At 42.9% G+C, this 17398-nt stretch overlaps 5 protein-coding genes across 5 annotated transcripts; 2 read left to right on the forward strand and 3 right to left on the reverse strand.

Annotated features, from left to right (window-relative positions):
* Positions 1 to 640: 640 nt before the first annotated feature.
* Bfra_004182 (putative heterokaryon incompatibility protein) lies at positions 641 to 2680 on the reverse strand (the record flags this gene model as incomplete). Its single annotated transcript, XM_037334587.1, has 1 exon — positions 641 to 2680. The coding sequence occupies one exon, from the start codon at positions 2678 to 2680 to the stop codon at positions 641 to 643; it is 2040 nt and encodes a 679-aa protein (XP_037193121.1).
* Positions 2681 to 4626: 1946 nt separating this feature from the next.
* On the forward strand, positions 4627 to 4851 carry Bfra_004183ca (uncharacterized protein; the record flags this gene model as incomplete). The annotated part of the gene is made up of 1 exon (XM_037334588.1): positions 4627 to 4851. One exon carries the CDS (start codon positions 4627 to 4629, stop codon positions 4849 to 4851), a length of 225 nt encoding a protein of 74 aa, XP_037193122.1.
* Positions 4852 to 7479: 2628 nt separating this feature from the next.
* Positions 7480 to 8997, forward strand: Bfra_004183cb (uncharacterized protein; the record flags this gene model as incomplete). The annotated part of the gene is made up of 1 exon (XM_037334589.1): positions 7480 to 8997. One exon carries the CDS (start codon positions 7480 to 7482, stop codon positions 8995 to 8997), a length of 1518 nt encoding a protein of 505 aa, XP_037193123.1.
* A 2517-nt stretch (positions 8998 to 11514) lies between these two features.
* Positions 11515 to 13285, reverse strand: Bfra_004185ca (putative cytochrome c peroxidase protein; the record flags this gene model as incomplete). Its single annotated transcript, XM_037334590.1, has 4 exons — positions 11515 to 11747; positions 11825 to 11875; positions 11985 to 12109; positions 12201 to 13285. 4 exons carry the CDS (start codon positions 13283 to 13285, stop codon positions 11515 to 11517), a joined length of 1494 nt encoding a protein of 497 aa, XP_037193124.1.
* A 355-nt stretch (positions 13286 to 13640) lies between these two features.
* Bfra_004186ca (putative cytochrome c peroxidase protein) lies at positions 13641 to 14936 on the reverse strand (the record flags this gene model as incomplete). Its single annotated transcript, XM_037334591.1, has 3 exons — positions 13641 to 14508; positions 14612 to 14707; positions 14923 to 14936. 3 exons carry the CDS (start codon positions 14934 to 14936, stop codon positions 13641 to 13643), a joined length of 978 nt encoding a protein of 325 aa, XP_037193125.1.
* Between the last annotated feature and the right edge of the window lie 2462 nt (positions 14937 to 17398).

Below are 17398 nucleotides of genomic sequence, written 5' to 3' on the forward strand. Positions count from 1 at the left end.
ACAATAGATTCTTGTACCTGTGTTACCATACGTATTCCATGGTCCAGGGGCGTGGAATGGCCAAAGTCGGCTGGAAGTTTTGGGATCTTCATGCATTGGTCTTCATTTGTAAGACTTTCTTACAATGATTTCTTGTCATTTGGGATTCTTGTTCTCTGGATTGGGGTATCACATTGGCTGAAGGTGATCGATGTATATGTACTTGTCTTTATAATATGCTGTTCGCGTGCATGAGATAGCGGTTTATCAATTTAATTTGATAATCTATGAGATATTTGCAGAGGCTCTTGGAAAATAGAGATCTGAATTTGTGGGTTGGTAGCATTTCACACTGTCGCTTACGTTTCAACGGTCTTTGGACGTCTAGTAGTCGAATTTGCGTTTTGTCTTGAAGCCTTCAAGTACTAGTATATGTTATTTCATACTCGGACACTCGTGGTAGTCAAATCGATTTTATGGATTCCATTGGAAACATGTATCTCTGAGAAATTCACCTATAATTTAGTACCAAAATGACTCACACTTGATGTATGAACTTTCTGACCATTCGAAGCACTTGACATACTACATAATATTCAGAAGTTTTAAGCTTTCAAATATGTATTGTGCTCCGGACTAATGGGAACGTTGACATTATTCATCATAACAAGCATACATCCTCGACCATTCTGATTCCACTGATGACTTCTTCCTGGATTTCGCCACTCATATATCCATGAAGGTAACACTCTCCAATCACTTGATAGCCTTCATCATCCTCCCACTTTCTCAAAACTAACGGAATACTACATCCAAGCAGAATCCAAACTTGATCGCTTTTCCGTGCTCGACACGGAACCATACCAATGAGTCCTTGGTCTGTGGTCATAAGTCTTCGTGCCATCCATTTGGTGGTATCTCTGAAACGGGAAATGAATGCTTGTTCGTTGGTTGAGATATCCATGAAATTATAATCAGCGAAGAACTCAGACTTCGGAAGTGGTGTCGCTTTGCATATCTGCTCGAGTGAGTGGGAACCGATTCGGAGTGTCCGATTGCGTTCAAACCAATCGAGAAACAGAGGGTGTACGTCACCTGGGTTTGTCATTGCTGCGAGACAGAATGCTCGGAACTCTAGATACGAAAATTCCCTTGCTGATATCTCCTGACCAAGATATCGGTCTTGCCGGTTCAGCATCAAGCAGCGAAAAATCACATCCATGTATCTAGATGCCTGTTCAGGGTCCAATTCAGGTTGAGATAGTAACTTGGCGTTGCTTTGAGAAGCTTTAGATGTTCCATGTATGCTTATTGACTCGACGCTCTGGTACACCTCGGCGACTTTGTCGTTCGTCTTGTCTTCGTCTGTGTAGACTACCTTGAGGCCGCCAATACCGTCGACAAGATCTATGAAGACTCCTTGGCAGGTCAGTATCCGGAGGTCAGTGGAGAAATTGTATTTTAGAGGGACGTTGCTTTTTCCAGCCATAAAAACATCGTGATTGTTGCTCTCAGGGTACAAGGTTATTATAGGGCGAAAGTTTCCGACGTGCTTTGCACCACTTTGAGCAGCCATTGCAGGAACCATCCATGGCTGTACATCAGCTCTCCAATCTGGTACCCAAGAGGGGAGTATCGGCTGACCATGTAAGTGTTCTAAACAATGGAACCGATCCACGAAGCAGAGAATATCCAAACTCTTGTGTTTGTCAACAAAACTTTTGACCAAATTCGAGTAAACCTTCTCAAAGCTATCCTGATATCTCGGCGGGTCAGCCAAGAATCCATCCGCAGCCAAGCCGAGAACAGAATAAACTCTATCCCTGGGATCAGAAGCTTTGTAATTCGATATGTATCCCATCAAGCCTATCAGTTTTATCAGAGCGCCTTTTTGGCACCATTGGAATATACGACGACGTATCCATGGAGCTTCAAATGCTTTGTGGGCCAGCAATGTCTCATCAATTCTCCTGCATACGCTTATTGAGATCATTGCTGTAGCCAGTTTCCGTCTATCTAAGGTCTCGTATCCGCACTGAAACACGAATGTTCGTGGGACAAGATACTCTTGAAGTGTCCAAACTCGCGTCCACCAAGGCCTCAATAATAACTTTTCTAATGTAGCCCATTTGCTCCTATCACTCAATTCACTCCCTAGCTCTTCCTCTTTCGCTCTTCTCTCTCCAGCTAATCTTCTTTGGTGAACCAAATCTAATCTGTTCTTGTGTTTTGCTAACATTTTCATAAACTGGATTGCTTGCTCGCCTCCATCGTCTCCCAGACCGAGCCAGCCAATAGTACCCTCTGATTTCTCGTAGATCCTTCTCATCATAGCGACCTGGATATTGCGCTCCGCTTCTGCAATCGACCCCGCATTTTGATTAATGCAAATCGAATCAATCCACCACCAACTTTGCTTCAATTTTTCGTCATCACAAATGACCTCTAAGAATGGGTGAAGACTGCTCAAAACAGGAAACGGATGCCCGTTGATAAAGATGTTATGAGGAAAAACTGCAGGTCCCCAAACGTAAGATAGGGTTCTAAAGATAGGACGTTCCGGATCATCAAGAGAAAAACTTTCTAACCAGCCGTTGATCGAACCTTGTTCGCTGCGTTGGAGACGGAGAAGACGAATTGAAGGTTTGGAGGTGTCGAGGGGCGTGTACGAATATTTCGGGGGGACTTCTATTACCATCATCTGTGAAACATACAAGATTCAAAACCTTTGATGCGCAACAATATGAAGATAATAACAGGAGTTACTGATCGAACGGCTGAGCAATCGAAGCACACCATGGCTTGAATATGATCAGGTCAGCTGTCCATTATGATTTTCCTACACCGCCTTTGTTTTGCCATCATAAAATGGAATTGAAGTTTTAAGTTAATGAGTCTGGAAAAATCTTGATCGCTCGTCAATCCGATTTTATGTCATTTTATTCTCGATCAAATCTAAAACCGAGCGTCGCTACGACATATTCGCTACATCCGATTGATCACGAGACCGTACACCAGTAGTTCCGTATCACAACCCACGATCAGATTCATCATCCCACCAATCGATTCCACAGTCTCTTGAAATTCGTCAAATTTTTCTTCAAAGAGCCCAGCTCCCAAATGCAATCACTGCCGTCATCAAAAGAATCGTATTGATTGTGCCTCTTCGAACAATTAAACCCGTCGACTCAATCTTGTCCATCCCCGTGCAGAAGAGGTCAACCTGAATGCTTGAATTGCCACTGAGAAATACGTCATTGAGACATTGCATGATCGTGTCGTCGCCATTTGGTGGAGGAAAATGACAATACTGAATTACGCAGTTATATTGGTCATTAAGCGGATAATCAATGAGGTCGGAAGTACCGCAACATGCTTTTATCGCGGAAATTGACACATTGCCAAACTGGGTACTATTTGGATCGGCGAAACAGAAGGCCAGTAACAAGCAGATTGGTTGCCGATAGTGCTGGATATACCATTGTTGTCGTTGATGCAATAGCTGTCGTTCGACATTGTGAAAGCTGGTGAGAACTGACAATTGTAAGGACTCCAAGGTGAAGTTGAAAGTGCCAAGTAATCAACAACGAAACCAGAAGTAGAGCTTTGAAGATAGTTGTGGTTTCAGTCGAATCTTGACTAGCAAGTGCTATAGACCAGGACGATATCGTATTGTGACTCTGGGGATGTCGATAGAGAAGGAATATAGGTCATCATTTACATGGTCAAGGAGAGTCAGACTTCATTTAACCTAAATTCCTTCATCGTGTGCCACTAACATGAAAGACCACACGATGTTGTCAATGCCATCATTTCGAAGTTGTTACTAGGAGTATGGGGCACATGCAGCGCAGACATTGCCACCATCTTATTCGGCAAATCAGCATCTACAGTCCAAGATTTATAGAAAAAGCCATTCGTAGGAATTTTTAGCGAATCCTTTCCCCATGCTTTTCACGATCAGTGTTGGAAAATGTATATGTTAATGGTCACTAACTGCATCAAGTGTTTGTCCAGCTCCCAATCTTAGTGCCTTGTGACGACAACTCACAGCCAATACTCATCGATGATGAATGACCGAAATAGCAAACAGCAATTTATAACCTTACGGGCATTCTATTTCCTTTCTTGAGATTCTTGGCATTCGCAAAATTAGAGCTTGGTGCCGCAACTTACAGGCTCAAAGAAAAGTTCGACTTCATAGAAGGGAGTTTTTGAATCAAATAACATCTTGGCATATCAAGGGTCGAGATTATCTCGTAGGATTAGAGTAGCAATATTCTTCCTGAATCTGTTATTCATCCCCTTCCATCGTAATGTTGGCGCCTGTAAAGGCTGTCCAATGTCCAACAGTGTATCCTTGCTGTGCTGGCGAACACAATCGAGAGTATGTCTCGATGCTAAGGATAAGTCTATTATTCAGTCTTACATGAAGGATTTGTGATGAATATGTTGGCGGGGTAGATGAAAGTTGCTTTTGAATTCATATCTGATGTTCGTCGCAGACAGAAAGTCCATTATTAAAAGAGTGGTACATCGGTCCAAGCCCCTCATTTCACAACTCAGTCATTCGTTTTCTTTATTTCTTTCCTAATAAGTTTGATTTCTGAATTCATTCGTTACATTTCGATTATTAACCTTCGCAACATGCTTCTTCAGCGCCTTTTTTTCCTTGGCTTGGCCGCAGGCACGTCGGCAATTCCTGCTCCTCCTGTTCTTTCTGATAGAGACAATGGCATCTGCAGTGCAGAAAATATGAAGGTAGACATCAGCGGCTATAACTGTCCCAAGAAGAATACGCTCGACAGCAAAGGTTACTGCTCCAAGCCAATTCCAAATGTACCTGGCAAGGAGAGGTGCTCAGCGTACTGAAATACGCTTGACTTTGAAGTATGGGCAAGAAATGCCTATGTCAGGAAGGTGAATACAATAAAAATCCTAGCTCAACAACCCGGATTTATTTGGCATAGTCCTCCAGGACTTTTTGCTCTGCAATGCAGTCCGAATTAATTGACATTCTTTCGCTATCAAGATCAATGTTTTCATCCGTACTGTGGGAACCACTTGCTAACATCTCTAAATCAAAGGTCATGTGGGAGTGGAACCGGATGTTCCATCAGCAGTACCCAATCCATTAGCTACTTCAACAAGTTCTCAATCAGTACAGGCATAGGCGGAGCGGTAGCAAAAGTATTAGAGTCGGTCTTCGACATCGGAGCCACCTATACTTTCTCAAGACCCTCACCTACTCGGATACGGCGGGATCTAAGATAACTTTGAAAGAGAATGAGTGTGGATACTGGAATTTTATACCTTACGTGCTAGAGTATGTTGCACCCCTCCTCCCACACCTGTGAGATATCAAGCGTCACTAGAAACAAACTAATAATCGAAAATTATATCCTGCGGCACCATGACAGAACCAGCAGAGAAACCAGCACCCGCTGGGTATATGAACTCAGGGACATACCAGTACTGTGACAGATCCTCCTACACAAACACACCCAATTAGTGCAATACCACTTTGGATAAAAATGCCGTTGGTTTGGCTGATGGAAAATTGTGCTTCGGTTATACATATTGCAACGGGACAGGTGTAGCCTGGGAAAAAATGCAGGCTAGTCCTTATTTATATCCCAGTGTAAGCACAGGCCAGAAGTGAGATGGATTTTGTAGTTACGATTGGCAGCGTGGTCTTGTGAATGATGTGGTTGTTGGAAGGCTTGTTCTTAGACCTCTTTTTCGAGAGAAATTCTCTGTCTTGCGACTTTCAGATTACCAATTCTTCATTCTTAAATTATTAATTTATCCTCAGAGGTTTTGACTTTCACGTTCACAGCAATCTGGCATGCGATCCACGTGTGAAATTCTCGATCCTGAAAATTCTTCAAGAACGGTTCATTCATGCCGGAAGGTCTCTCTCTCTCTCTCTCTCTCTCTCTCTCTCTCTCTCTCTCTCTCTCTCTCTCTATCTTTCTCTCTTGGCTTTTCTACAACGATGACGTAACATTACAATCTTTGGAGTATAAGGCACTATGTACATCCCTAGGTATCAAATTACTGATTCTAGGAGTAAGTTTCCATGATCATAATGACGATTTCAACATCATTGAGTCTTTGTATAGGTTCCTGTTGCTACTAGGTACAAAGTAGTACGGAAAGAGATGAACCGAGTTTCAGGAGGAGGTTACTATAAGAAAGAGCTGAATAGATCATATTGAGACTCGAATAGATATAGAAAAGAGTAGGTTTTATTAGCACGTTATATTCTAGATGACAAGATTGAGTGAGGGAAAGTGATGTGAATGAATACCAATCGTTAGGGGTTAAGTCATAGAGATGTAGATTCTATTTCGACTATTGCTATAATTTCTCAGTTCTGAATCATCGAATAAGATCTAATGCAGTATGAAATTTCAGGTCTTATAGTTCGTTATAATTATTATATTAACATGTTGCTTAGAATACGAATATCAATGTCAGTCATTCTACAGGAAGTGTTGATTCGTGCTTTTAAGCTCAATCGAAGAATGTGGGGAAACCGGAGTTTTCCGGCAAGGTGCGCGCAGCCACAAACATCGCAGCCACAGATACAATTCCATCGAGAATACCATACGTAGCCACATCACCGACCGCGATTACATAGCGCGTTGTAACCACTGCAATATCGAGAATGAGTTTCTAGTCGAGAGGTCACAGTATAGTATAAGCGAAGGCTTTCTATTAATACAGGAGAATAGTGATGACCGTATAATGATTCTCAGAATTGAATCCAATTACATGGATTACACTAGCCACGGTAGCCCCTACGCACACGAGCTGCTGCGTTTCTGGTGAACTTAGGCAAACGTAGACCACGATTTATATAACCAAAACCAAATCCACCATTTTTTTCGCTTCGTGAAAACAGTGTCTTGCTTACATTCGTCTCCACTCCGACTTCATTTCTCCACTTCTATCATCTTTATCGATCATTGCAATATCATTTATGTCATTCATATCATTCAAAGGCTATATTCTTCAGTATCTGCTGTTTGGGAACAACCCTAATACAGCTGTATAGTATTGGTGGTTAGGTTCCTCAGTATTTACTGTTTGGGAACAACCCTGATCACTGTACAGTATTGGTGGTTAGGTTCCTCAGTATGTGCTGTTTGAACTATCCTGATTCCTACTTTTTTTCTCGATTCGTGTAAACAGTATCTTATTGATATCCATCTCCATTCCGACTTCGTTTCTTCACCTCCATTATCACATTAGAGAAAGGTTGTATTCTTCAGTATCTGCTGTTTGGGAACAACCCTGATACAGCTGTATAGTATTGGTGGTTAGGTTCCTCAGTATTTACTGCTTGAATCATTCGGATTCGATTCATACTAAAGAGTCAAGGCTGCTCTATTAGCCTGGGTGGGTGGGATACACATCGAGTGTGGGATCATTTATTTCCAAGAAAATTGACCCTTATCATGTTCATCACTGATCACAATTATAGTACACGGTATGGCGGTTTCGATCGAAAAGCTTGGGCTGGAGAATCTCCTTCAGGAGAGGGTATATATAAAATGGGTTGATGAGGGTCATACTTACACATTGGGTTCTTGCTTAGCCGACAATAAAGAGAATACCAATTTTCTTATGAAAGTGGTCTGCGATTCAGAAAAACGTATTCATGTCTATTTCTCCCTTAAGGTGACGCACAAACATACTGGCAAAAATCGTTCTATGGAGATGTTGTTAGTTGTTCCGCCGCACGGTAACTTTGACTGCTACTTGAAGTCTCTTCCAATATCAGGGCTCGATGATTTGTCTTCCCATGACGCATCTGCCCTCCACGAAGCTGGTATAAGTAATTTGGAGCATATTATTGTCCTATCATTCGATCTACAGTTTACAGGATTTGTCGTTAGAAAGGAGAGGGAATCTGCGACTATCTTGCCTTCCAACTCTACCTCGAGCACATTGATGCAGAAACTCAGATCCTTATCTGTTACGAAGAGCTTCAAGGTTTATATCAGACCTTCCGATTACGCGCGGGCAAATTTGAAAACGGTTGACGAGCGCTTGCGTGATAAGGGTGCATGGATCTGCGAACCTGATATGCGAAAGATATACTCTCAAAAAGGTATTATGCTAGTCGACTGGGCCCAAATCAAACATCGGGAACTTAAGGGCAAACTACTGCCACCGCCACCGCAATCGCAACCGCAACCACCACCATACACCGAACACGACGCACAAAGGTCGACTGAAGTGCAGGTTCCTCGGTCACCACCTGTCGCAGATGTATATTCAAACAAAGATATTATACCGGCAACGCCGAGCCTCCTACCGGTGTGCCATGGTATTTTCTCGCCCGACTGTGAAGAACCGTCAGATGTTGCAGACGATTTGGATCTTGACGATATTCGCAAAGATTCAGGACATGTCGAACCATATTTTGAGATGGACTCGGATGAGGAACACCTTGCCGCGTTGCATGCTCAACAATGCAGTCAACAATTTAGACAAAACACAAGCTCAGAGGCTCTTCGATTAGAATTCAAAGAGTGGTTGAAGGCAGCAATGTCAATAAATGAAAATGTTTACGGACACAGCGGAATGTCCAAAAAGCTATTCGCCCTTGGTGATAGTGTTCATACGTCTAATGTTGGGATGTTTGACGCTATCAGACCTTGGTGTTCTGCACTGTTCTTATGCGACCCTACAGATTCAAGCAGATCAACGGATGAATGGTTTGTCTCGGATATGGCTGGGCTCATCAAATGGGTCAACACATTTCACCGTGGCGCTGAGATGACTATACTAATGGACGATTTTTTGAACCTTGGTAATGCTGCTCGCGTACGTAACAAGAGTGAATACAAGCGTTACAAAGCTGACTTTCTGCTTCGTATATGGATCGAATTTGACTGCTCAAGTATTAGTATCAACGGGGAGAGCAGAAAGGTCTTGTCCCGAAAAAGGAATGTCTTGGAGACTTGTAATGATGTTACTAAACGAGCTAAAATAACTATATAATTATCAGATATATATAATTTATTTGTATACATATGGGCCGGCGGATGAATAATAGAGAAATAAGGTTCGTTGGAGTGTAGAGCGAGTGTAGCGCGTAGCCCCTCCTCGAATAGAATTGAGACAGCAGAGAGCAGAGAGCGAAGCCCTACATTCGAATCAAATTCGAGAGTACAACGAGTGACCTTTAGCTGTAACGAGTATAATGAGAAAGCTAACGAGTCATCTAATAAGATTATGAATAAGACTTCAACTATCAACTTATAATAGAATGTACTCTTGTAATCCTAGATTCTAGCTTCTTATCTTAGAACCTATTCTTCTAACCCTAGATTCTTTTTAGACACTAATCTATTATACTTAGAATCTATATATAAATCCTGAACTCTAATATATAGTTTACTAAAGACATAGATTCTTTTTAATATAGATTATTATACATCTTATATAGTATTTCTCTCTTAAAAACATGAATTAGTTGAGATTTAGAATAGAAAATTTCCTTTTCGCTCTGGACAATAAGTCTAGTATATATTAGTCTTACGCGAGTAATGATTTAATCATATAGTTTTCTTTCCCGAACCAAGAAACTAAACAGCTTGAAGCTGCGAAGGATTTTTAACACCTCTAGATACTCATGTAATTCTCGAGTATCTAATACCTCCAGACGCAGACAAGATCCTCGACTATCCCCATTATATCTCATCTCAGTCTTCACAAGAGAAACCTAGAACCCGGCAAAAATATCAAAGTCCTCCTCGACAGAATTCTTCCAATCACTACAATCAGTAGCAGCAGAAAGCTAATGAAACCCCTACCCAGAAGTACATAGTCACTCATCTTCTTCATTCACAAATATAATAACTTGATCACGAGTAATATACATTACGTATCCACACTCAATCATATATATTATCTAGGCATTCCCTTTACTATATCCCTCAACCTACACAATCATTTTACTTTCCTTGATTCGTATATACTTGATATCTTAATCTCTAGTTATCCAAAAGTACTTACCTAGCACTTACCTAATTCCGTAACCTAAATACAAACACGAATACATCTCTATATCTCGACATCTCGACATCGCCAGATAGTAACCAGTAATTTTTCTTCTCACAGATATTCACATCAAAAATAATATAAATAACAACAGCCATCCATTTATATCTTATCTATCCATCAATCTCACACCAAACGTATCTTCCAATATCACAGCAAATGCCTCTCTAAAAATTCATTCATAAACCCAGTTTACTTCCTAATACCCTCAACTTCTAATCTCCTAATCTCCTATATATATCTAACAGTCTTTCAATCCAATAAGCTCTCCTCTCTATTTCATTCTCGCTTCATCCTCGCTTGGCGGATAGATATCCTCTCAACCGTTTTCTTCGCTCTTTAGTCTGTATACCCATTTAAGATAAAATACACAAACCGCATTTCGTAAAAGTAAAAACATACATGAACATCTCACACATATCCTATATCACCTCATTTTGTCCCATCTCATCTATTCACTCAAAACCAGAGGCGAAAATATAACATCACCAGATTTGAAACTAGCAGCAATACTTTACTTATTCACTTATATGTATACATATTCATACACTGATATACTCAATCTATTGCCTATTCCCTATGACTCCCATCAGATTAACGAATTGCCGAATTAGCGAATGATACATATCCTTTAGACATACCTAGGTACACACATCCCGTAATATTACTCCAAGGTCGTAGTATTATGATATATAATGTCAAGTTATCAATTAGATCCACGTAATTAGGTATACACATCACACATCACGATTTATGATTCGATTCATGATTCATGATTCACGATCTATTTAGTTACACGGGGGATATTGTAGAAAATACACAGCACAGCACAGCACAACAGACAGAAGCATCACATCACATACCATCACACTAACAAAACTTCATCATAATCGAAAATCGTCTATTCCCCTTCCTCTCCTCCCCTCTTCCTTCCACTTCCATCCACTTCCCTTCTCCTCCATCCTTTCCCCCAAACCAACCCACCCAACAACTAAACAACCGCGACCCCCAAAAACACACCCAAAACCCCCGCATACGCCCCCAAAACCAGCATCACATCCTTCAATTCCCATTCTCCTCCCCCTCCCCCATTTCTATCTCTATCTCCCTCCCCCTCAATGCCCTCCCATCCACTTTTCTTCTCCCCTCCTCCATTAATAATCCATACAAGTATGATCCCCATAATCGCGACGCTCACCCCGATGATTCCTACGCCGCCGGTTTTGGATATGCCGCCGGGCCAGAGAAGGAGGATGCTGATGGGGGTTATGATACTGCTTCCGCCTGAGAGGGGGAGAGTAGTTAGTGGTGGTTTTAACATTACATGGGCAGAGATTAAAGGGTAAATTTTGGGGGTAAATGTGTAAATTAAAAAACTCACCCACAATCCCCCCCACAAACCTCCCCACCCCCTTTCCTCTCCCCCTCCTCCACCCCTCCTCCTCGCCTCCCTCCTCACACCCCCCAAACCCCATTCCCCACACTCCAATCCGTCTGATACGCCACCAATTTCCTCTCCAACTCATTTATCAACTCCGTTTCGCGCGGATGATTCCACGCGCGCGCACATTCGAGAATCGCGAGTTGTTTGCCGTAGAGATGGAAACGCGGGGGAAGAGATGATTTGGGGAGATCGAGGAGAGGGATAGGAGAACTGAGCCAGTAGGTGTAGTTGCGGATTGAGCGGGCTAGAGGAGAGGGGAAGGGGGTTAGCGGGGGAGATTGCGGATGGGATGGGGGATGGGTGAGGATGAGGGAGACGTACTGTATTTTTCGAGATCTTCTTGGATTCGATCCCAGCGGGCGGGAATACGCACTTTGATTTATTTTGTTAGCTGATGCTTGAATCTCAAACTCCAATCTCCAAAGAAACAAAGAAAATAAAGTGCGCTCAATCAAAAACAACCAACACAAACCCAACCTACAATCATCATACATCTCATTCCGACTCAACAAAATCCAATGATGCATATGCAATTTCGCCGTCGCGTGCAAAATATCCTCTAGATACATTGTTCGCAGCATTGCTCTATGTTCGCTCATTGGATAACTATTTTTTGTCAGTATCTCCCTCCCCCATCTCCCTCCACCATCTCATTTCCTCACACATCTCTCCCCAAGGAAAAAGGATCCAAACTCACACATCCGGCAAATCCTCCGGCCTGGGATCATATTTCTCCAAAAACTCACTCAAATCCCTCGGCAGGGTTTCCTCTTTCCTCCCCTTTTCCCTCTCCTTCATCGGTCCCGTAAAGCCTCCTTCTCCTTCTCCCACTCCTTCACTTGCTCCTCTTCTTTGCATTACCGATTTCCTTCCCTCTCCCTCTCCCTCTCCATCCTTATCTTGAAACCCCGTCCCATTCCCATTCCCATTCCCACTCCCACTCCCACTCCCACTCCCACTCCCCAACCCCAACCCCATCCCCTCCATTCCCCTCTGCAAACCCACCGCATTCCTCACCGCCTCTCCGAAAACACGCGTTCGATACCTCTCCTCCACATCCTTATCGCCCTCTCCCTCTCCCTCTCCCAGCAACCCATCATGCTCACAACCATACCCCACACTCCCATCTTTATTATTCCGAAACTGATGTTCAGCAACCTTCTGCTTGAGATTTTTCTTAAGCCGGGAGTGTGGAGAGAGGGGGATAGGAATGGGAGGGGGTATCGTTGCAGGTATAGTTGCAGGTATAGAAGTAGGAGAAACATGAAGCGGTCGATCACCATCACCATCATTAGTCTCACTCATACTGAAACCTCTTCTACCTCTCCGAGGAACTCCACTTCCATTTCCATTCCCACTCCCATTCCCATTCCCTATCTCTATTCCCCTCGCGGAAAGAACATCCAAATACTCACCAAGACGCGAAACCTGTTCTCGATCCAAACAATCCAAACACCCTTCTCCTCCCCGCGCATTCCCCAACCGAGCAGCACAAGCAGCATTCCCACCCACGATGGCCGCACCCGAAACCGCACTCCACGATCGCTCGCTCAAGGTAACGCTCTTGGGACTCGGACTCGGAGGCGCTCGGAAGATCGTGTCGTGTCTGTAGGATGCGGATGGGATGCTGAAGGGAGAATGTGTGGATTGGGGAGAGAAGAGGGGAGAGGGGTTGGGGGGGAGCTGGGAGCGACCGCGATGGTCGCCTGTGAACCCTTTCTTGTAAATGCCGCGATTTTGGCCGCCTTCGAGATCGGGGGAGCGTGAGAAGAGGGAGCGCATGTTGGTGGAGGGGGGTTTGGGGGTGAGGGGGTAAGTATTTTTTGTAGGGATGATGCTGGTGATGATGATGTTTTGAATTAGGGGGATGGATTTGAAGAATATAACTGAAGAATGAGTGAGATAGATGGAATGAGGTATACATGTTTCTAAAAAAAAGAAACAATTTGGTTGCACTTTCCCAAATTGCATAGCGCCGGCTAGTTGTACACCATCTATTAATTCTTTCTATGTCTGAATCTATTCTATCCTTTCTAAAGTCTAAAATCTTCGCCTCTCTAGTTGTCTCTATACGTCTATAACTGCGAAAAACCTCCCCCAGGCTTCTAATATTACACACACACACACAACCCAGCCTCTACAACTTCGACTGGAATTTCTTATTCTCCTCTTGCAATGGTGCAGCCTCGCTAACATCCACTTTCTTATCATCTGTATTCTTCGCTGGACTACCAGGAGTATCCTTCTTCTTTGGTGCCGAATGATATCCACCCTTTTCATTATCCAAGTTTGTAATCTTACCCTCGCTATCTCTTTGAATACCCAACTCAATCAACTTTGCAAAGACTTTACTGAAATCTTCAAAGAACTTTTCCTTATCGTCTGCGTATTTTCCTACCCATTTCTTGAATTCCTTATCTTGGGTCAGAGCCAAATCCGTTGGAAGCATCATCAATTCCGTCTCGGTATCCTCATCGTAGTTGACGAATTGTTCGATTCCATTTGCCAACTTCTTTTTGCGCCATTGAAGAGAGAGCAAAAGTCTGTAATACTGATTCGAAAATCTCGTAGGATTATTAACCCAAGCACCCTCGAATCCAGATCGATCGCTGTGGCATCGTCCTAGATTATGAGCTCCACTCAACGCCACAATCTCCTGATCATTAAATCCCATGCGGTAGAAAATCCACCGAAGATGATCGGATCCCTGTGCTGCATCTGGTAGACGTCCTCGCGGGGGCAATTTCGAATCATCGACATAATCTGTTCGTCCACCTTGCCATGGGATATCTGGTCCACCCATTTCTTTGATCGCTACTACTCCTGCTAATGTCCATAGATCCGCATATGTTATCCAGGGATGCTTGGCTTTGACTGGTTCGAGGAAGACTCTCGCGTGTTGTAAACCGGCGTTTGCTGGATCTCCTCCTTCACTCTCGTATCGCATACCAGCTCCATTGGATCCACCTGTATCTGTTTCAGAATCGTATGTTCCGGCCGAATGCCTAGATGATATTAGTTTGTGAATGGGAAGCAATCGTTTGCGCCGAAGTGGATTGCATTGATTGCGCATAGTCTGGGAAAGGCATGGAATGAAAAATCACATACCATGCTAAGCGCACAAGAACTGGTCCAGCACTGCCATCATCATATTCCGGTTGGTGTAAAAGGCCAACAATATCCTTTCGGACGGCGGCAAAATCCCTTTCTTACTCATTGTGAATGCTGTATCTTTGAACAACTCCTGAAATAGAATATATATGAAATTCGAAACCGAATGAACAAAAAGAAATCTAGAGTAATTGCCACCGACAATACAAATGGAGCAAAAAGTAGAGTAAAGGGGAAACACGAGGAAAAGTTAGGGAAAAGAGTTCAAACCAAAGAGACGCCATACCGAGGCTCGCGGCAATACCTACCTAGAATCCCCCATTCATATGTTAATTCCTTTACCGCGCGATTGTCTTGTGAAAAACCGGGGCAGAATGATACAAAGATTGTGGGTCAAGTCGATGAATCATGGAGTTTTAATGACAGTGATAAGGGAGTGATGTTAAATTTCGTTTTCGTGATACGCCAATTCTTTGTTTTTTTTACCGAGGTCGGAGTAAATAAATTTGGAAGTGAAGATACGATTTCTGGGGGTGTGAGTTTAGCTTCGTCTGTGTGTTTGCTTTTTTACTAGATAATGCATGAGGGGTGGGGTTAGCCGGAGAGAAATCGAGAGCAATCGGATGGCGAGAACGAGAGTAAGATTTCTTTCCGACGTGATTGTGTAAATCGAGTATAAATTAAGTTTTTGAGATCAAGTTATCAGTCAGTCAGAAACTTTCAGGAATGAGGCTATTGGATTGTCAAATGAATGCAGACAGCAAACAGAATTCCTCATGCGCTCAACTTTTGGCTTACCTAGGTATTGTCATGTCAGCCTGTGAATGTTTTCTCAAGTATACCTACCGAAAAAGATCTTGATATAATGTGACGGACATCCGGTGCTTGGATCAATTGTTTGCTTCTGCGGACCTGTTGCATACAATCATATGAATGTGTATGAGTCCCAACCTATAGCACAATCGTGTCCGGAATCGACACCATCATCCGAGGAGCGAAAATAGAGCAGAGCCATCTCATATACGTAATACTGAGGCATTACCCACAAAGACCAATTCACATGACTTGTTCCCATGCAAGATATGAAACACATCTTTCGGGATTCTACAACGCACAGGAGAGTGTTTTGTGTCGTACAAACAAGCATCAAATAGTGGTTTGGTTGCGGGTAAAACGGATCCTTGTTGATGACATCCAAGGTACGCATCCAATTGGAGATGTTGTTTGCAAACGTGGGATATTGTATTGCTGTTATTATTTCTTCATGTGTGTGTACCGGTACCCCCCTCTCTCTCTTGACGGTGAGAATGAGGACGGATGATAAGCCGGCGGTTCGGAATTCTTGTCTCAAATCCCTCGAGCACATCAACATCAATTTCAATTGAGCGTTTATCTTTTCTTGGCGCCGCGTGGGAGCATGGGATGGATTGAATATCAAAATGATTTTGATATGGTGGGGCAAGTCGATTGGGTGGGCCGGAGATCCAGGTACAAAATTAAAAGAAGGGAGGGGTCAGCTGAAAATTCATTTCCAGAATTCCGATACTCGAGACGGGAATAGATAATGGATTGAAACCCGAGTACAATTTGGAGAGGAGAGAATGGAGATGGACAGTGAAGGACCTGCTTTGGTATCACAGTATATCTGTTAATGATATTACATGTGTAGGATAGATGATGATACTCCGTACATGTCATGTGTTGGTAAGACAGTTTGCTTAACCGGATTCGATGAAGGGGGTGAGGGTCATTAAAATGTATGGTGACGCCAAAATCCACTTTCTGCATATAAGACTTGACTTCTCCATAACATTGCAGCAAAAATGTTAAAAAGTTGAATTGATTCCAATCACACACAGGCTGAACCTAAAAAAGAAGCAAATGAGTGCGTAGGTGAGTGAGTGCAAGACACCTTCCGATTAGTCTTTTGATACCAGTTGGATGGGTAGGAATTGGTTCTCTCTTCCCCATTCTTTTCATCGTTCATCAAGAATTCTGAATCACCCCATGAATATACATTCTTTCCCATCTGAAACTTATATCAACATCGAGGAATGGAAGAAGCGAAGATTGATGAAGACGTCACACTGCCTAGGTAGGTACTCTCCATTCAAAGTTTTGTCAAAAACGAGAAGGGAAAAAAAAGAGGGTATGGGTATGGATATGGATATGGGTATGGGTATGGGAATGGGAATGGGTATAGTATGAATCTGTAATGTATCAAGAGCTATCAAAGAGCGGTTGTAATTAATAATTACCGAAATCGACCTTTCTGGACCAAAAGGAGCTGTTAATCCATTCCAATATCGGCATATCCGAGATGGCCGGATTACTGCATTCATCAATATCAGTTTGAGCGACAGAAGAAAAGAGGAATAGCTGAGGGTCGACTCCGTAATATTTCCACGAAGTATAAGCCAGGAGAGAGAAAGAGAGAAAAAGGATGGTCAGCTTCTTATCATGAAGAGACGCTGGGAGTGATTCGGGAGGGTAGTTGAGAGGCAAGAAGATAATGATCCCTTGTTCGTCAAAGATAGATCCCCTGTTAATTTGATATCAATATCATTTTGCCTATCGTTCCACCCACGTTGGATGTGAAATTGCCCTATCGATTTTTAGGTTTCTAACGTTACTTGAGCTTAAAACCTAAAGCGTGACCCTTGGAGAGAATCAGCCGGGTAAGGAAGGGAATCAATTGGTGGTGTATCAATTGAACCCATTGTTTCATTCGTGCCGCGACGGGAAGATGAGGGAGGGAGGATGAGAGGAGAAGGTACTTGTGAC

This window comes from Botrytis fragariae, assembly GCF_013461495.1.
Source record: "Botrytis fragariae strain BVB16 chromosome Unknown tig00000050, whole genome shotgun sequence".
Lineage (NCBI taxonomy): Eukaryota > Fungi > Ascomycota > Leotiomycetes > Helotiales > Sclerotiniaceae > Botrytis > Botrytis fragariae.